We start from the raw sequence: 20,955 nt of genomic DNA, 5'->3' as shown, positions 1-20,955 counted from the left end.
AGACCCTTGCAATTATGTCATGTCTATCTTTAGGCTGTTGGTTTGGGAAGAGTTCATTTTGAGTGAAGGTTATGAAGAGGTCTGGTCTGCCATAGTGTCTAACATATGTCATGTGTGCGCATCTTGTGTGCGCTCATGCATGTATCTTGGGCTTCCTGTGAATGATGATGGAAGGATGATCAGCTGGCCCGTGTTGTTGACATCATGATCATTCAGCATTGCATCTTGCAGGTGTGCATATGATGCCACTCTTAGTTTCTTTTGGTTCAGTCTCAAGTAGAGTAACCGTTCACTTCCAATGTTTGCATACATGTCAACAATGAACTGACTGAATAGATCTCTACAATGTAGGATGTGGTTTGAAATCCACATGTAGTCTAGACCAGGAGTTTTCAAACTGTGGTCCGCGGACCACAGGGGTCCGCAAGGACAAGACAGGGGGTCTGTGGACAGCAAATACTTTTTATGGGCAATTTGATTTTATATATGCTTTTTAATCGAAATCTTTTAATTGACAATAAACCTATTTGTTAAATTCTGTTAAATAAATAAATGTAAAAATATATGTTATTTTAAGCAAATATTTATGTATAAATTTCATAAGCGTTTATAAGGGGGTCCTTAAGGTAAAGCCTGAAATATAAAGGGGTCCGCAAGTCAAAAAGTTTGAAAACCCCTGGTCTAGACTATGCCGAATCCGTTTTTGGCCATGGCTGAATCTGCACTGGGGGCGCCTTTGCTGCCATAGCGCATCCCCTACACTGTTGTACCAGTCTCTCAATCTGCTCTGTTTGTGCTACACATTCCTCTCTCCTCCTTACTCATCAATCTTCTTCTCTTTCGCTCTTTGCTCTTCGTTTTTTTTTCCCTCCTGCTTGTTGTTGGCTCTGGTTTCTGGGTTTGAATCTCCTTACTTTCTTTTTCCATTGTAATTTGTTTCTTTGTCTCCGCTTTTCTATTTTTTTTTGGACGATTTGGTGGCGACTCCACTCTCGTTCTTTTCCTATCTACTGCAGCTTCCTCATCCTTTTCCTTCTCTGCTTCCACCACCACTGCTTCTACTACCTCCATCTGCCCTTGTTTCTGGGGACACGTTGCTTACATGTGTCCCCTATCTCTGCAATTGTAGCATATTGGTGGTCTCCCCTCTACCACGACTTTCAGTAGGGTCTCATCGGGGAGCACCAACTCTTCCGCTATCTTATGTAGATCTGGCAAGGTTATGTGGATCAAAGTGGAGGCGCAATGGTCCAGTGGTTAGGGCAGCGGACTCGCGGTCATAGGATCGCGGTTTCGATTCCCAGACCGGGCGTTGTGAGTGTTTATTGAGCGAAAACACCTAAAGCTCCACGAGGCTCTGGCAGGGGATGGTGGTGAACCCTGCTGTACTCTTTCACCGCAACTTTCTCTCACTCTTACTTCCTGTTTCTGTTGTGCCTGTAATTCAAAGGGTCAGCCTTGTCACACTGTGTCATGCTGAATATCCCCGAGAACTACGTTAAGGGTACACATGTCTGTGGAGTGCTCAGCCACTTGCACGTTAATTTCACGAGCAGGCTGTTCCATTGATCGGATCAACTGGAACCCTCGTCGTCGTAACTGACGGAGTGCCAACTAATGTGGATCAAAACTTCCAGGCCATAACCTCACCAGTTGATCTCCTTCGACTTCTCTGCCTTTATTACATCCATTTCCTCCTCGCAGTTGTAGATGATGGCTGCCACCAGCCATGCTTCATCTATCTCTGGAGGCACTCTCCCTATCCTAACTTTTGTGGCACGTTTCCCACAGTAGGTCGGTAAGAGTGCCCACTTTGTTGATCTCAAAGGCCTCATGGAGTGCCTTTTTGCCTCCTCTTCACTAACGATTTTATTTATTAGCTTCCATGGCGCAGCTAAAGCAAGATGTTCTCTGTCTGTCTCCTTAACTTCTTGGAGATTTTATGTATAATTATACTAATGTGTCCATCTGTTCTAATTTAATTAAATTCTATGTCTTTGTGCAGCTAAGGATTGCTCTGCATTTTTAAATTGATGTAATGCTTGCATTGTTCAATTAAATGGAGTTGCATGAAACGATCATACTGCATTACCTCTGGAATTCCTTGTTGCTTATTTTGATTTTAATCACTTTACTTTGGAATTGTATGGATAATACCATACTAAATTCTGATGCCTCAACTTAAGAACCATATTCACCTGAATCTAAATTTTTGCTGAACTTATCTACTATATACATATATATATATATATATATAAGCAATAATGAAACATTGACGCAGCTTGCGGATAGAACTGAATGTTACATATTATTTATATACATGCTTTTGTACTACAGCAAAAACAAGAACAACAATGAGAAAGAAAGAAATAAAAGTGAACACAGAATTCAAGAAGGTGAAAATACTTACCTTGGATATATTAAAGGGTTGATTAATAATTCTTTTATTTATTTCCACCTCACTGATGCTTATGAATATTGGAACATTTGGAATATTGATAAAATTAGACACTGTTGGGCGGTAAGCTAACTTTCCGAATTCTACAGTTTGTGAAGTGTCTTTTTCACTGCCAGTCACTCCAAGCAATGCAGATATAGAGACTACATGTTGTATTAGTTTGAATCGATAGGTTAGTTCTATTTTCCATGTAGAATCTAAAGAAGAAAGACGAAAATAATTGAAGGAAAAAATAACAATAACAAACGTGATGTAGTGGCTGTAATTCATTGACAAAAATATGTCCAGCAATCAAAAGGTAAAAATGGTGAATTACATGACATTTTGAGATTTGAGTTATTTCTCAACAGTAAATGACTGGTTTTGTTAACATTAACCTTTGATCTTTTATCTTGTCTCAATCACTAGACTGTGGCCATGCTGGGGCACCACCTTGAAGAATTTTTAGTTGAATGAGTTAACCCCAGTACTTATTTTGTTTTTTAAAGTGTCTTTTAAGTTACAGGGATGTAAACACACCAACACCAGATTGCAAGCAGTGATGGAAGACAAACACATATGACAATCTTCATTCAGTTTCCATCAGGCAGATCCACTCACAAGACACTGGCCCAAGGTGCCACTCACTGGGTTTGAAAGCTTCTTGTCATACAGCCACACCTGCATCTAGCTATTCCTTTTGTTACCATATTTCTGTTGAAATCTGATTTGTTTCAATTAATTTTGAGAATAATGAAGAACTTAGTAAATAATTTAGCTCTTATTAATCTGGTGTTTGGAATATAAATTAACATGGAATTTCGATGAAAGGTTTTCATTAAGGTAACTTCAACCCTTTTCAGACCAACTCACCTGAGACCATGTCTGGTTCTACGACACAAACTTACTGCTTTCATCTTCATAAACTGGTCGAGATTGCTCGGAGACTTTTAACCTGTACTTGCCATCCCCCTCAGTCCTGCATTAGTTGAGAGAGGTCTTCAGGGAGGCATCCAGTGTCTCTGATGAGTCGATTTACATAGGTTGTGTTTGGATGACCAGCTTGAGTACAGCCATGCTTTCATGTCCATAGCAGTAGGTCACTTGCCACCTCTTCTATAGCTCTCCAGCAATGTCCTTCAAAGTGTGTCTTTCCTTTATAATATTGGAAGCAAGCAGCAGATCTCCATTCAGCTGTTTCTTGGTCAGATGAGCCCTCCAAGATATGTTTAAGACTGCTCTTAACATTTAGGTGTAAGTTCCATCTTGCCTGGATTCCAGTGTTTTGGCAAGTGTCCAGGCTGTTGCTCCATTTAAAAGAACTGACACTACCATTGTATGGAAACAAATCCCTCTTAAGCTTGTCTATCAGGACTGATTTCCAACATCCAGGTTGTTTAGGGCCAACCATTCTTTGGCTGTCCAAGTTTTTACATCCTTGTCAGGTGACTCGCATTATCTTACTGTTTTAAAATGATCCAAACTATAATCTTCCATCAAAATTTTATATTAATTTGTTCAAGACACCAGTTTTATAATGAGAATATTTTTTCATTAATTTCTTCATTATTTTTAAAATCAATTGAGACAAAGTCAATATATCCTTAACAGAATTACAATAAGAAAAGAGTTAAAAGCAACAAATTTGTGTGTTAGATCCAGGGGATATCTGGCAGGTTGATATCAAAATGGTTAAGAAAGAAATGAATGGAAGTTGTAATATTTGTAATTATGTTATGTTTAATGGGTTGAATAATTAATTAAAGAAAGAATTATCATTAACAACGTTTCTTAATGACATTAAAACATTTTCAGTATATATAAGGTGTTGATTATTTGGATTGTCTTAAGCCCAAACTTTATTCCCTCCAATGCCACCATGAGAGCTGTATCATTTGTATGGTGTGGAAAATATCCCAACAGCATTGCCCAAATAATGTTGGCATCAGATTTAAAATTCACCCTTTACTTGGTCCCCATGCCATCTGTCTTCTACAAAAATCATGCTTCTGTCCCATCACAACACTAAGACAGAACTAAGTCACCTCAACTGGCCCTGCTCTCTTTAACAACATGCTAAGACAGATTAGAGAAGAAAAAGATCTCATAAGTTCCAAATGATTCCTGGATGAAAATCCCCAACAAATTCCAAATAAACCACCTACACCAAGATATATTTCTACAAACAGCATCTCTTTACTCGAATGGCCTATGGTGTCCAAAAAATGACTGTAATATGAGACATCATTGAATGTCTTTTCTAGATGTTGCTATTAAGTTAGTCATGGCTTGGGCCAATTCTGGCCAAAACTTATCAAAGTGTCGAAGTATTGAGTTGGCTCATAAATAAAGTGTTTTTTTCAATTGCATGAACTAAAAGTTGGAGGTGGGCAGGATAATCTACCTGCATCAACTTGTAGTAATTTTACCTGATGCTTACTCTCAGTGCAAGTTATGAAGACTGCAGTTTAATTTTAACTGTTATTTTCCAAAGTTATAATGGAAGTAACAAAGAAGTATATTTGGCATATATTGCTTTATGAGTTTAATAAAGGCAACAAGACAATGGAAAGTGTGAGGAATATTAAGGCAGTATATGGGGATCAGGTGGAGGCGCAATGGCCCAGTGGTTAGGGCAGCGAACTCGCGGTCATAGAATCACAGTTTCGATTCCCAGACCGGGCGTTGTGAGTGTTTATTTAGCGAAAACACCTTAAGCTCCACGAGGCTCCAGCAGGGGATGGTGGCGAACCCTGCTGTACTCTTTCACCACAACTTTCTCTCACTCTCACTTCCTGTTTCTGTTGTGCCTGTAATTCAAAGGGTCAGCCTTGTCACACTGTGTCACACTGTGTCACACTGAATATCCCCGAGAATTACGTTAAGGGAACACATGTCTGTGGATTGCTCAGCCACTTGCACGTTAATTTCACGAGCAGGCTGTTCCGTTGATCGGATCAACTGGAACCCTCAACGTCGTAAGCGACGGAGTGCCCGGACAATAAGCATAAGCCAGTGTCAACAGTGCTTCCAGAAATTCCAAGCCGGAAACTACAGCCTAGAAGACGAGCTTCATCCTGGAAGATCTATAGAGTTCGATGAGGATATCCTGCAAGTTCTGGTGGAACAAAATCTGTTGAGGAACTATCTCAAGGAATCTGTAACTGTTGAGGAACTACCAGATAAGCTTGGATTTGGTCATTCAACCATTTATCGACACCTGTGTGCTGTCAGAAAAGTCAGCAAATTGAGTCAATGGGTTCCTCACAAACTTTCAGAGTCTAATCGCATGCAGAGAATGAATGTGTGCCCTTCTTTGCTCTCATGTCGCACAAATGAACCATGTTTGGACAGAATAGTGATGGGTGACAGGAAATGGGTTCTTCATGAATGTGTCAAGTACAAAAGAAAGTGGGTAGGGAGGGCGAAACACCGGCACCTCAGGCTAAAGAAGGTCTTCATCTGTTTGGTGGGATATGAAAAGTTTAGTCCACTTTGAACTTTTAAACCCAAACCAAATGAAAACAAAAGAGACGTACTGTGAGCAGCTTGAACAGCCTAAGCCAGTGCTGGAAGGAAAACGACCATCTTTGCTTCCAAGATGAAAGGTGTTCTTCCATAAAGATAATGCTCAGCCACATACAGCGAGCATAACATTCCAAAGGCTGGAGAAGTTTGAATGGAAAACGGTGTTCCACCCACCCTATTTGCTGGACATTGCCCCATCTGATTATCATTTATTCTGAAGTCTTCAAAATCATTTGATGGAAAGAATATGAATTCTGTAGACGATGTCAGAACAGTACTGGAAGAGTATTTTTCATCACAGACAAGTGAGATTTGGAAGAGGGGCCTTGCAAGTCTACCACTTGGATGGAAGAGCAATATAGAAAATGAAGAAGAGAATTTTGTAGGTTAAAAAGGAACTTTGTTTATTTTAATTGCGAAAAATAAAAAGTATTAAAAAATGCATTATATATGGGATGACCCAATATGATGTAAAATTTGTTATATGTAAGTTCTGTATGCGAATCAAGAAATAATGAAATTGTCAAAAGATGACTGCAGGAATATCTCGTGGAAATTAAAACATGGTTGCCAGGTAGAATAAGAATAATCTCTTGGAGAGAAAACTGAGGGATGAAAATTATCTTTAATAAGATAATTTTCATTGAGAATCTGAAGAAACGTCTCTGGAGAGAGCTGAATTCCAGGGAGTTTATGAACCCACTAAAGCATTTTAGAATGTTTCATGATGCCTTTAAAGGAGCAAACCTTAAGCATTTCTTTTCATCTGTCTCTGCCTTTAACAAACTAATGTCAAAGATGATTGGCTGGGAAAATATTGGTAGACATTATAACAGAGTTTAGGAATCAAGCCAAAATAGCTCTGGTCAATATTACCAAACATCATCATCATCATCATCATCATCATCATCATCATCGTCGTCGTCGTTTAACGTCCGCTTTCCATGCTAGCATGGGTTGGACGATTTGACTGAGGACTGGTGAAACCAGATGGCTACACCAGGCTCCAATCTGATTTGGCAGAGTTTCTACAGCTGGATACCCTTCCTAACGCCAACCACTCTGAGAGTGTAGTGGGTGCTTTTACATGCCACCTGCACGAAGGCCAGTCAGGCGGTACTGGCAACGGCCACGCTCAAAATAGTGTATTTTACGTGCCACCTGTACAGGAGCCAGTTCGGTGGCAGTGGCAACGATCTTGCTCGAATGTCTTTACACGTGCCATCTGGCACAAGTGCCAGGAAGGCGATGCTGGGCACAAGTGCCAGGAAGGCGATGCTGGGCACAAGTGCCAGGAAGGCGATGCTGGGCACAAGTGCCAGGAAGGCGATGCTGGGCACAAGTGCCAGGAAGGCGATGCTGGGCACAGGTGTCATTGACGGTTTCGCTTTCGCTTGCCCCAATAGGTCTTCGCAAGCTGAGTTACGTTTCCAATGAAGGAGACGACGTTAGCATGGGTGCCAGTCGTTGAATTTAATTTGATTTCGATTTCACTTGCCTCAACAGGTCTTCGCAAGCGGAGTTTAGTGTCCAATGAAGGGTGGTACGTATAAGTGGGCTGCCTGAGGCCTTCGATTTTGGTCTCACTTGGCTTGCCAGGTCTTCTCACGCACAGCATATTTCCAAAGGTCTCGGTCAGAAGTCATCGCCTCAGTGAGGCCCACTGTTCGAAGGTTGTGCCTCACCACCTCATCCCAGGTCTTCCTGGGCCTACCTCTTCCACAGGTTCCCTCCACTGCTAGGGTGTGGCACTTTTTCACACAGCTATCCTCATCCATTCTCGCTACATGACCATACCAGCGCAATCGTCTTTCTTGCACACCACAACTGATGCTTCATAAGTTCAACTTTTCTCTCAAAGTATTAACACTCTGTCTAGTATGCACACTGACATTACACTTCCATCGGAGCATACTGGCTTCATTCCTTGCGAGCTTACGCATATCCTCAGCAGTCACAGCCCCATGTTTCACTGCCATGAAGCATGGCTGTTCGTACACATGCGTCATACAGTCTGCCTTTTACTCTGAGAGAGTATTATTTATTCACCACTGGCTGTGAGTTTTGAACATAAGCATTCCAAGTTCAAATTTGAGGAAGGTTAACTGCATGGCACTTTGGGTAAGTGTCTTTTAGTATAGCCCCTGGCTGAGCCAAGCTTTGTGAGTGGATTTGATAGACTGCAACTGGAAGCAACCTGTCATAGGCATACACATATATATATGTGTGTATATGAATATATGAGTGTGTGTTTGTGTATGAATGTGTGTGTATGTGCGTGTATGAGTTAGCGTGTGTGTCTGAGTGTGTATGAGTTTGTGTGTGGGTGTGTGCTTGTGTGTATGTGTATGAGATTAAATGCTTCCAGCCATAGTAAATCTGCCTCAATGGTTTCTTCTGATCCATGCTACACAGAAATGAGATAAGAAATTACATTTATCAACTTACCATCTGTCAAGTAACATCCATGCAAAGGAGGCGTATAGACTAGATGGTTAAAAAACATACAGGAATATATTAGGGAAGCTTGCGTATCCTTCATTTTTACCTAAAAGTAAAAGAAAAAAAGGGAAAGAGAGATAATTATGTCTCCAGGAAACACATGGGTTTTGAACAGGGGTCACTTTGTTCTGGATCCAGTAATTATACAGATGAGAAATACCTAACTTATTCTTCCACTCAGCAATTTTATCTCTACTTCAACTGAAATGTTCTTTCAAATATTGATAGCTTTATAAATAGTCATACAACACCATGTTTAGAGGAGCTCAGCTGTTCAAATACAAGGTGCATTGCAGAACTTTTGAGACTTTTTCAGGAGAGACATTTCTTAATTTTAAAGAAGTACAAAACTCTAATCTCCTTCAAAGCAGGGTCCTTGGACTTCAATGCGCTTCTTGTAGTGTTCCAGCTAATTAATGAAGGCCCCATGGAAGTGCTTTAAAGAGAAGATATCCAGGACCCTTGTCACAGCCTCCTTTATCTTCTCAATGTCTTCAAAATCACTGTCCCTGAAGTTCTCATTCAGCTTGGGGGACAAGCAAAAGTCAGAGAGAGCAAGGTCTGGACTTTAGGGAGGGTGAGGGACGGATTTGATGGCAATTTCTGTTAAGTAGTTGATTACCAGGATGGTAAGAGAAATAAGAAAATTCAAATCTAAAGAAATGTAGAGTACGTAAATAATATTAGGGTAAAAATGAAAATATATAAAACTTATTAAAAAAGATACCAATAAAATAAAATTTAAAAATTATTTGAACTTGAAGCACTACTGATGCCTTATTTCTAGTGAGACAGTTGCAAGAGAAATACCTAGCCAAGGATAAACCTCTGTACCTGGCTTTCGTTGACATGGAGAAAGCTTTTGACAGGGTCCCCCGATCCCTTATCTGGTGGTCAATGAGGAAACTTGGGATAGAAGAATGGCTAGTGAGAGCTGTGCGAGCCATGTACAGAGATGCGGCCAGTAAGGTGAGGGTTGGAAATGAGTACAGCAATGAATTCCGGGTAGAGGTAGGGGTCCACCAAGGTTCCGTCCTCAGCCCCCTATTATTTACCATAGTCCTCCAGGCAATCACAGAGGAGTTCAAGACAGGTTGCCCCTGGGAGCTCCTCTATGCTGATGACCTTGCCCTAATTGCGGAGTCACTATCAGAACTAGAGGAGAAGTTTCAGGTGTGGAAGCAAGGTCTAGAATTGAAGGGCCTTAGAGTCAACCTAGCTAAAACCAAAATCCTAATAAGTAGGAAGGTAGATAAAACACAAACCCCTTCAGGTAGATGGCCCTGCTCAGTATGTAGAAAAGGAGTAGGTAGTAACTCTATAAGATGTACCCGGTGCAAGCTATGGACACATAAGAGGTGCAGCAACATCAAAGGCAGGTTAACTAGCAAGTTAGTTTTTGTTTGTGGCAGATGTTCAGGTGCAATAAAGACTGCAAACAAACAGGAAACAACTTCTATCTCATTCCAGGGTGAAAAACTAGAGGTAGTCGATAGCTTCCGCTATCTGGGCGACCAAGTTAGTAGTGGGGGTGGGTGCGCTGAAAGTGTAGCTGCTAGAATAAGAATAGCCTGGGCAAAGTTTAGAGAGCTCTTACCCCTGCTGGCGACAAAGGGACTCTCACTCAGAGTAAAAGGCAGACTGTATGACGCATGCGTACGAACAACCATGCTACATGGCAGTGAAACATGGGCTGTAACTGCTGAGGACATACGTAAGCTCGCAAGGAATGAAGCCAGTATGCTCCGTTGGATGTGTAATGTCAATGTGAATACCCGTCAGAGTGTAAGTATCTTGAGAGAAAAGCTGAACATTAGAAGCATCAGTTGTGGCGTGCAAGAGAGACGATTGCGCTGGTATGGACATGTGGTGAGAATGGAGGAGGATAGCTGCGTGAAAAAGTGCCACACCCTAACAGTTGAGGGAACCCGTGGAAGAGGTAGGCCCAGGAAGACCTGGGCTGAGGTGGTGAGGCAAGACCTTCGTACATTGGGCCTCACCGAGGCGATGACTACGGACCGAGACCTTTGGAAATGGGCTGTGCGTGAGAAGACCCGGCAAGCCAAGTAAGATCGTTGCCAGTGCCCCTGGACTGGTTCTTGTGCGGGTGGCACATGAGATGCACCATTTTGAGCGTGGCCGTTGCCAGTACCGCCTGACTGGCTCCTGTAGGATTTTCGAGCGAGATCGTTGCCAGTGCCCCTGGACTGGCTTGTGCGGGTGGCACATAAAAGACACCATTTCGAGCGTGGCCGTTTTCGTGCGGGTGACACGTAAAAGCACCCACTACACTCTCTGAGTGGTTGGCGTTAGGAAGGGCATCCAGCTGTAGAAACTCTGCCAAATCAGACTGGAGCCTGGTGTTGCCATCCGGTTTCACCAGTCCTCAGTCAAATCGTCCAACCCATGCTAGCATGGAAAGCGGACGTTAAACGATGATGATGATGATGATACACATCAATTACAGGAGGATAACAATAAAACATGAGTGGCTGTGTGGTAAGTAGCTTGCTTACCAACCACATGGTTCCTGGTTCAGTCCCATTGCGTGGCACCTTGGGCAAGTGTTTTCTACTATAGCCTCGGGCCGACCAAAGCCCTGTGAGTAGATTTGGTAGATGGAAACTGAAAGAAGCCCGTCGTATATATATATATATATATGTGTGTGTGTGTGTGTGTGTGTGTGTATGTTTGTATGTCTGTGTTTGTCCCCCCAACATTGCTTGACAACCAATGCTGGTGTGTTTAGGTCCCCGTAACTTAGCGGTTCGGCAAAAGAGACCGATAGAATAAGTACTAGGCTTACAAAGAATAAGTCCTAGGTTCGATTTGCTCGACTAAAGGCAGTGCTCCAGCATGGCCGCAGTCAAATGATTGAAACAAGTAAAAGAGTAAAAGAGAGAGTAAGTGTATTTTAGATATAAATATTTAAAAAGTTAAAATTTTAAAAAATATAAGGCATATAAAAATATAAAATATACAGTGAGATATATAAATATATAAAAAGATAAAAATATATAAAAATTATAAAAAAGGTTATTAATGAAAATTAAAATAAATAAAAATAAGGCTAAAAACAAAAATAAAGGCTTTTTATATTACACACGATAGAAATAAAAGAATAAAGGGCCTTGAATGTTATACGTTGTACTTAGGGGAGAGCAAGACCTGATGTTATTAATAATAACAACTGCTAAATAAAGGTTTAGTAAAAAATAAACATAATTTTGGAGATGTACTTGCATAGCAGGTGACCTGATCTGAGATCGTGTGCTGGAACGAAAACAGTTGCAGCGTGGAAGGTGTTTATAAGCCATTTAAAATAACACACAAAAACCGTTTGATTCACTTCAACATTTAAATTTAATTTGTCAAAATATTTTCGTCAGTTTGAGACTACGACCTGTTCACTGAAAAAATTCCGTGCTGCATCTGAGAAAGTAACAGTTAGTTCATGATATATATGTATGTATGTATGTATGCATGTATGTATGTATGTATGTGTGTGTACATGTGTGTGCGTATGCATCTGTGTACATGCGTGTGCATGCCTATACGCATGTATGTATGTATATAAGTATACACGTATGTACTTATGGATGTATGTGAGTAATTAGGTAAGTGTGTAGACGTGTGTGTGTGTGTGTGTGTGTGTACATGTGTGTGTACATGTGAACGTATGTTTATGTACTGATATGTGTGTGAGTTCAAGTTGTATACATGACTGTTACTTTGTTGAAGGTTGAGAAAAATACAAATCCAGTAATAACAGAAAAGGAAAATATAATTTTTGATTCACAACACCTTATTTAGTGCTTTTGCTATTCTGTCTATTTCACTACCATGTCGTCAAATTCATTTCAGTTGTCCATTACCATGTCGTCAAATTCATTTCAGTTGTCCATTACCATGTCGTCAAATTCATTTCAGTTGTCCATTACCATGTCGTCAAATTCATTTCAGTTGTCCATTACCATGTCGTCAAATTCATTTCAGTTGTCCATTACCATGTCGTCAAATTCATTTCAGTTGTCCATTACCATGTTGTCAAATTCATTTCAGTTGTCCATTACCATGTCGTCAAATTCATTTCAGTTGTCCATTACCATGTCGTCAAATTCATTTCAGTTGTCCATTACCATGTCGTCAAATTCATTTCAGTTGTCCATTACCATGTCTTCAAATTCATTTCAGTTGTCCATTACCATGTCGTCAAATTCATTTCAGTTGTCCATTACCATGTCATCAAATTCATTTCAGTTGTTCATTACCATGTCATCAAATTCACTCAGTTACTCAAGTTATTCAAGTTTATCACACAGTCACTTATTTCTATAATTCTGTCTTAGATTAGCTGAAAGAAAACTCTTAGATTTTTCAATTCTATATTACTATCATCAACATTTGCTGTCTCGTTAAACTATGCTACACAAATCCCAAAAGAATCTATCTCTCTCTCTCTCTCTCCTTCGTGTTCTGGCCACTAACCTTAACCCGCTCTGCCTTACTCTGTCTGTCTCTCTCTCTCTCTCTCTCTCTCTCTCTCTCTCTCTCTCTCTCTCCCTCTCTCTCCCTCGTGTTCTGGCCACTAACCCTAACCCTCTCTGCCTTACTCTGTCTCTCTCTCGATCTCACTCTCTCTCTTTCCTTCTCCCTCTTTCGATTACCTCTCGCTTCGCCAGGACTATGATCTAACGCATGTACCCCAATTCCCCCACTCGATCTTAATAGCTTTGCATCACTATGCTCATAGTCACCTGCCCTCCTGCCCCCTCCACCTGTACCGGAAATTCCTCTCCTCTCCGATCCCTGGGTTGTCTCCCATGAATATTTCTAAAGGCTTCACGCCACCCTCACCCCTACTTAGGGTTTATCTCCTCCTATGTAAGGTAGTGATCATATAGAGCAAAAATATGATAGTATGCAGGTTGAAATGAAGGCTACTGCTTGTTTATGAATTTTGCAAAATGCGAGCTCTCTTTTTACGCATATGATGCTGCTGTTCCCCGCCCCAGGGTCGCACGGGCCCACACCTCCCACACCCTCAGGGTTGGCACTCTCAACATCGATACACTGAAAGGTAGGTCTGGTGAGATTGTTGAGATGCTCGAACGGAGATGTGTCGATATCTACTGACTCCAAGAAGTAAGGTGGAGAGGAGGTTCCACTAGGTTCCTCACAGGCAAAGAACACAGGTACAAGATTTTCTGGGCAGGGGACACAGACAGTCGGGGGCGTGGGTATACTTCTTGCGGAGAAATGGGTGGATAAGGTAATCGAGGTAGTCAGAGTATGCAATAGAATACTTAAGATTAGATTAGTCCTTCATCATGGGTTAGCAACCATTATCTTGGCCTATGCCCCTCAGCCGGGGCTACCGGATGGACAGAAAGACCGATTTTATGACACCCGCTTGCAGACTACCTCATTGACAAATGACAGGGACCTTCTCTTTGTGGCTGGTAACTTCAATGACCTTATGGTTTGAAATACTAACTTCAGGAAACCTGCCAGTCACCTAGTCACCTACCGTTCTGGCAGACACACTAGTCAAATTGACTACATCCTCGCCAGGAAAAGGGAAAGATGGCTGCTTATAAATGCCAAAACCTTCCCAGGCGAAGAATGTACACCACAACATAGACTAGTAGTTAGTGACTTCTGGATCAGGGCTAAGTGGTTGCCCAGAAGACGACCAGCATGGAGGAGAAGGGTCTGGAAGCTTAAAGATCCTGTGAATGGAAACAGATTTAGAGACTTATTACTCGAAGCGTTTGACGAAAAAGAGGGGGATATAGCTTCACAAGATATAGAAGGCAACTGGAGGTTTCTATGGGACAATCTGCTGAGGGCCACTGACCAGATCTGTGGATAGTGCAAAGTCTCCTCTTGACCCAAAATAACGTGGTGGTGGAACAATGTTGTAGACAGGGCTATTAGACAAAAGAAACAGGCTTGGAAGGACTGGAAGAACAGTGGTAGCAGGGAATTGAATCAGACTGCCAGAAGGGAAGTTAGGAGACAGGTTTATTTAGCCAGAGGGGGAGCAGATAAGAAAAAACTTGCCAATGTTCTGCGCTGTGAGGACCAAAGACTTGAGGTATTTTGTGTTGCAAAACAGTGTGTGAGAGAGAATCGTGATGTCATAGGAGAGAAATGTATCTGCATGATGGCTCACATACACTAAACGTGGCTGCAAAGCGAGAGGTTTGGAGACGCCACTATGAAAGGCTGCTCAATAAAGAGAACGAATAGGAGAAAGAGAGTCAACCCAACAGAGGGACCAGCTATCCAAGTTGGCAGTACCATGGTAGATAAAGCAATTAAGAGTGTGAAGTCAGGGAAAGCCCCCGGTCCATCAGGAATCAGTGCAGAGATGCTCAAAATATCTGGCAGTATTGGCTATAACTTAGTCGCCCGTATTGTTAACCAGGTGATACACGAAGGAGTCATACCCAATGACTGGTGTAGCAGCACCATAGTCAACTGCTACAATGGTAAAGGTGACACTTTAAATACAAATAATTACAGAGGTATCAAGTTGTTGGATCAGGTAATGAAAGTCACAGAGAGGGTCATAGCCCAACTAATTAGGGAGAGAGTTAGTTTAGACTAGATGCAGTTTGGGTTTGTGCCAGGGAAAAAGCACCACTGATGCAATATTCCTGGTAAGACAGTGCCTTACTATGGCCCAAGTTATGTTATACATGGCAGAACTATTATTTTAACATGTTATGTCTATTTATCACCCAAAGAGACACATCTGCACTGTTGGATGCTCCTGAACCAGTTAAGTATCCCACTCGTGAGAGATCGATAGTGATTAATTAGAACATTCATATTTTCCATCTTCCGTCTCTCATTTGCCATACACATAACGAACACTATTAAAGAGGCCATGCTTTACCAGTAAGCTACCAGGTATAAACCATTCATCTTATTATCTAATATATATATATATATATATATATATATATATATATATATATATGTGTGTGTGTGTGTGTGTATATATATATATATATATATATATATATATATATATATATATATATATATATCTATACACGTATATATGTATATATATATATATGTGTGTGTATATATATATATATATATATATACACACGTATATATATATATATATATGTATGTATACTAGCAGAGACACCTGGCGTTGCTTGGGATTAAAATGCCAAAGTTTGTATATAATATATAATATACTACAGTTATGGTGAAACAGGTGATATGGGAAAGATACAGGATTGGCAACAAAATACTTGTGGAGTAAATGATGGGCTAATTCAACTAAGCAACATGCTATGCGTCCATTTGGAGTATTTCAGGTCCTAACCTGTGGGGGCTATGTAATTTTGGAACGTACCGTGAAACTGTCATTAGATATACTCTCTTTTGTAGCAGTCGGCGCTGTGTCGAAGACGTCCCATCATCTGAAATGTTGTCACCTCCTTCGGGTTCGTTGTCCAACATCACTCATAAAGTAAATTTGGAGGAACTGTGGTTGTTCATTTGCAGGTAACAGGGAACCAATGGGGTGATAGACTTGCCCTTGAACTTTGACGTTGTCATATATTCATGTTCATCTATCTTCTTAGATGCAACAAACGATGTCATTTGCAGTGTTGTATTGTCTGATATTGTTCAGAAAATCCTTTGACTGGATAGAAATGCCTTGTAGAAGATCCATAAGAGGTTGAGAAGGAGCTGGTAGTGCTGACAATGTTACTTGACCGCCTGAGCAGCACATACCATTTGTTTCTTTTGAAAATTTTAAAGTGCTACAGAAAAATTAATTTGTGTTTAGCACACCGATTTGGACAGTGTTATTATTTTTATAAGAATGGGATGGATCATATCTAAAAACAGCTTCAGAAGTTGTGAAGAACGAATTTGTACGTAGTCTGTTTCTGAGAGCTATTCTCTTGGAACTCTGTCTAATCATTAAAACATTGATTTAATGATCCGGCATTAAGTGCTGCAACATGCATTTGCTGATGTTGAGAAAATCTCATCTAGCTTCTCTCTTCAGACTCTCCTACAATCCTCCTTGCTTTATACTTGTTTCTGGAGAGATTACGTTTATTCTTTGGTGGCATATTTTCCCCAATATTGTAAACAAAAGATTATGAACATAGAAAGAAATTATACATTAATCCCTAATTTTGTAAGCAGTTGTATCCGTAAAAATTTTATTTGAAGAAAGCAGGAATTGAAAGAACAGAAAGCAAAAAGAACAGAAAAAAAAAGTGAAAGATGTCTATATGAAATGGACGTGTGGGTGTGCATGTGTGTGTGCTTGAGCATGTGTATGTGAGAGAGAAAGAGGGTGAGAAAGAGAGATAAAATAAGTGAGTGAAGGTGTGTGTTGTGATGAGTGATGTCTTTTAAGGTACACACACATATAGAAAATGTGACATCATTGTATAAAATTTTTACGATAGTTGATTTATGGAAACGATTATTTGAAATGCAAATTATATGAATGGAAATTAAGTTTAATTTGTAGCCAAAATCTTTTGATACCCCATACGTCAAAATCTGTAACTCGGTTTTGGAAAGCATAAGGAATATATAATATAAAGGATAGTATGTCACATAACAATACAGACGTAAGACCTGGTAGAAATAGCAGCCAAATCTCCCTCAAACACCCTACCGTCTTAATCCAACAATTCTGTCTATTATGTAGTTCGAATGAGAAATTGTAACTAAAGATTACGATTATTAACCCCACAGAGAGAAGAAAGAAGAGAGACAGCATAGCGACGGTTTTGGCTGACTGTCATCCTGTACTCCCCTTGTTGCTAGTGAAATGGTATATGCCGGCTGTCTGAGAAACTGGTTGTTTTAATGGCGGAACAAACAGGACATTAAAGATTACCAAAATAGCGATTCTCACTTTGAAACTAACAACTTTGAAAATCTTTTTAGATTATGGAATGCCCAGCTCTCTCATGTATCCATGTTTAAAATTTCAGCGCAATCGGATGAACAATACTCGAGTTCTAAGTGCACAAACAGACAGATAGAATGAATTTTATATATATATGTGTGTGTGTGTGTATGTATGTGTGTGTGTGTGTATGTATGTGTGTGTGTGTGTGCATATATATTTATATGTATGTATATATATGTGTGTGTGTGTATTTATGTTTGATTGTTTGTGCATGTGTGTGTACCTGTGATTGTATCCACACTACCATTGGACAATCTGTGGAGATGTTTTTACTTCCCTGGCACTTAGTGGTTCACCAAAAGAGACTGATAGAATAAGTACCAGCCTTTAAAGCAAAAATACAGGGGTCAATTTGTTCAACTAAAATCCTTCAAGTCAGTGCCCCAGCATGGTCGCTGTCTAATGACTGAAACAAGTAAACGGAAAAAGATAACTGTAGAAGCCCTGGAAACATGTAAAGAGATGAAGCTGAGTGAAGAAGGGAAACTTCTTTCGAAATGGAAACAAACAAAATAAAGGTTTTACTCACTGTTTTATCCAACCAAAATTTTCCTTCAGCGCTAAAAAGTAAATATGGCCTCAGAATCAATGATATAGGAAGAAAGAATGATGCATTTGACTTTCTTGAATTTCTTCCAAACGTGATATTGACCAACTCATCATACCAAATATTTAAAGAACCTGTAAAATCATCATGTATGTGACTACGTGTAACTTCAACGGTCCAGTATGCCACTAGAAATGAGAGGGAGAAAATTGGACATCAGTGACAACAAAGTTCCAAAATGAATAAACTTAAAATGTCAATTACTTTTATAAGGAGGGCGATTTCAAAGGAAATTATAAGAAGATGATTGGAAAATATTGTCTCTGCTCTTCTACCATAGTTTATTACAGTTTTTACATTTAGGTGGGACTGTGTAGGAGGAAATTTGCTTCCCAGCCACATGGTTCTGGGCAAGTGTCTTGTACAACAGCTTTGGGTCAACTAAAATCTTGTGGGTGGATTTAGGGAATGGAAACCTAAGGGAACCCATCATGTTATGGCACCTGTGCCCAGCGTCGCTTTCCTGGCACTTGTGCTGGTGGCACATGTAAAGACATTCGAGTGAGATCATTGCCAGTGCCACTGGACTGGCTTCTGTGCAGGTGGCACGTAAAATACACCATTTTGAGCGTGGCCGTTGCTAGTACCTCCTGACTGGCCTTCGTGCCGGTGGCACGTAAAAGTACCCACTACACTCTCGGAGTGGTTGGTGTTAGAAAGGGCATCCAGCTGTAGAAACTCTGCCAAATCAGATTGGAGCCTGGTGTAGCCATCCGGTTCGCCAGTCCTCAGTCAAATCGTCCAACCCATGCTAGCATGGAAAGCGGACGTTAAACAATGATGATGATGATATATATATATATATATATAATGGCATTTTTTTTATATAAGCTTAAAGCTTATGACGATCATCGTGCAATGACTAAGGAAAATAAAGGGGCATATAAGCTCTCAACAGAAAAAAGAAGTCTTTCCTATCTGTGTGGGAGACGAACCCACTTCCCTTTGTTAACATGACTAAGTGAGTTACCTTTACCCCAGCGAATCAGCCTCTCTTTTCCTGTCAAATTTAAGAACTATAATAGTTTGTATTTGCTTTTCTATATGCAAACAAACTTTCTATATGCTTTTGGTGTGAATGGTTTTTTATACAATGCCGTTTTTGTAAAAATGTATAATGTATGTATGTATGTATATATGTATGTATGTATGTATGTATGTATGTATGTATGTATGTATAAAATTATTATGAACAGCTAGGTGCAATAGAATACCGTAAAGGAAAAAAATTTATATTGACTAATTGTGACTGAGTGTGCCAATACAAGAATATTGCAAGAAATAAGAGCTAACACACCACTTAATGTAAGAGCTCATCATCATCATTTAACATCTGCTCTCCAGGCTGGCATGGGTCAGACGGTTTGGCTGGATCTGATGCGCTAGAGATCTGCACTAGGTAATTGTCAGATCTGGTATGATTTCTACAGCTGGATGCCCTTCCTAATGCCAACCACTCCAGGAGTGTAATGAGTGCTTTTACCTACCTTTGGGATGGGTGCAATGACGATGACTATTATTCATGAGTGGGGGCCATTTTCATGGCACCAACAAGGACTAGGAATACAATTCATAACTGCCATTTGCATGGCACTGGCAATGACCATAACATATGGGCACTGCCAACCTCCATGATTCCAGGTTGCCAGTTTGCATGGCACCATCCATGACCATGACTACAAGGTACCAGCATTGACCACAACAGTTCATGGGTGCCATTACACGGTACCATCAACAACAACGTCTTCAGTGCACATGTACCAATTACAGGACACCAGCATGGCCACGACCATGATTTCACTTGGCCTGGTGAGTGTTCTCATGCACAGTATATTGCCAGAGCTCTCAGACAATTGTCCTCACTTCTGCAAGACCCAACGTTTGCAGATCATGCTGCATCACCTCATCCCATGACTTCCTAGGTCTACCACTTCCACTGTTTCCCTCCACAGTTAGACACTGGCACTTCTTTTCACAGCCACCCCCTTGTCCAGATGCATCACATGACTATACCAATGAAGTCGTCCCTCTTGCACTCCACATCTGATGCCTCTTATACCCAACTTTTCTCTCAAGATGCTTACACTCTGTTGTACATGCACACTGACATTGCACATCCAGCAAAACATTCTGGCTTCATTTCTTTCAAGCTTACAAATGTCCTCGGCTGTCACAGCCCTTGTTTCACTGTCATGTAGCATAGCTGTTTACACACAGGCATCATACAATTTGCCTTTCACTCTGAGGGAGAGGCCCTTTGTTACCAACAGAGATAGGAGCCCTCTGAACTTTGTCCATCCTATGCTTATTCTCAGAACTACACTTTCGGAGCAACAACCTCCACTACTAACTTGGTTACCTACGTAATGGAAACTATCAACTACCTTTAGTATATCTATTTTCTATCTATTTTTTGTATATCTGTGGTGTTTATTGCACCCGTGCACCTTTTACAGAGAAAAACTGTGCAATTTTTATATAAACTGACATGGGAGATAACAACCTAGTGAATGTTTCAAGGACCACTAGACTAGACCAGTTTCACCTATCAATCATAGTCTCATCATTATTGACCACTCAAATGCTTAATCTTGCTGTCAGTACATATGTTTTCACCATTGGAATTTATGGCTGATTTAGCTAAATGCTAATGCCTATATTACAAATTAATATAAGCAGCATAAAGGAAAACTTTTATTGTAACTGATTGTAACTGAGGTTGCCGAAGTACCTGTGTAGCAAGAAACAAGAGTGAAAAATGCTTAAAGCTGCAACTTGTGCAAAATGTATATATATATATATATATTGATATATATATATATATATTTCTATATATATGTATGTATATATATACGTATATGTGTATGTATATCTGTACGCATTTCCCAATCTACTGCTTGACAA

The 20,955-nt window shown here is 40.4% G+C and overlaps 1 protein-coding gene across 4 annotated transcripts in view; it reads right to left on the bottom strand.

Annotated features, from left to right (window-relative positions):
• The window catches only part of LOC106878198 (uncharacterized), a 110,303-nt gene that overhangs the window by 15,388 nt on the left and 73,960 nt on the right, over positions 1–20,955 (bottom strand). For all 4 annotated transcript variants that reach the window (XM_089342402.1, XM_089342401.1, XM_089342404.1 and 1 more), the window contains 3 exons: positions 17,974–18,179; positions 8,414–8,513; positions 2,411–2,655 (listed from right to left, as the gene is read on the bottom strand). In XM_089342402.1, the coding sequence (XP_089198528.1) occupies positions 2,411–2,655; positions 8,414–8,513; positions 17,974–18,179 (551 nt within the window). The remainder of the gene's footprint in view (positions 1–2,410; positions 2,656–8,413; positions 8,514–17,973; positions 18,180–20,955) is intronic.

The sequence above is a fragment of the Octopus bimaculoides genome, chromosome 26, assembly GCF_046866305.1.
Source record: "Octopus bimaculoides isolate indiv1 chromosome 26, ASM4686630v1, whole genome shotgun sequence".
Taxonomy (NCBI): domain Eukaryota; kingdom Metazoa; phylum Mollusca; class Cephalopoda; order Octopoda; family Octopodidae; genus Octopus; species Octopus bimaculoides.
The sequence above is the reverse complement of the archived record's forward strand: the minus strand, read 5'-3'. Positions and strand labels throughout refer to the sequence as shown.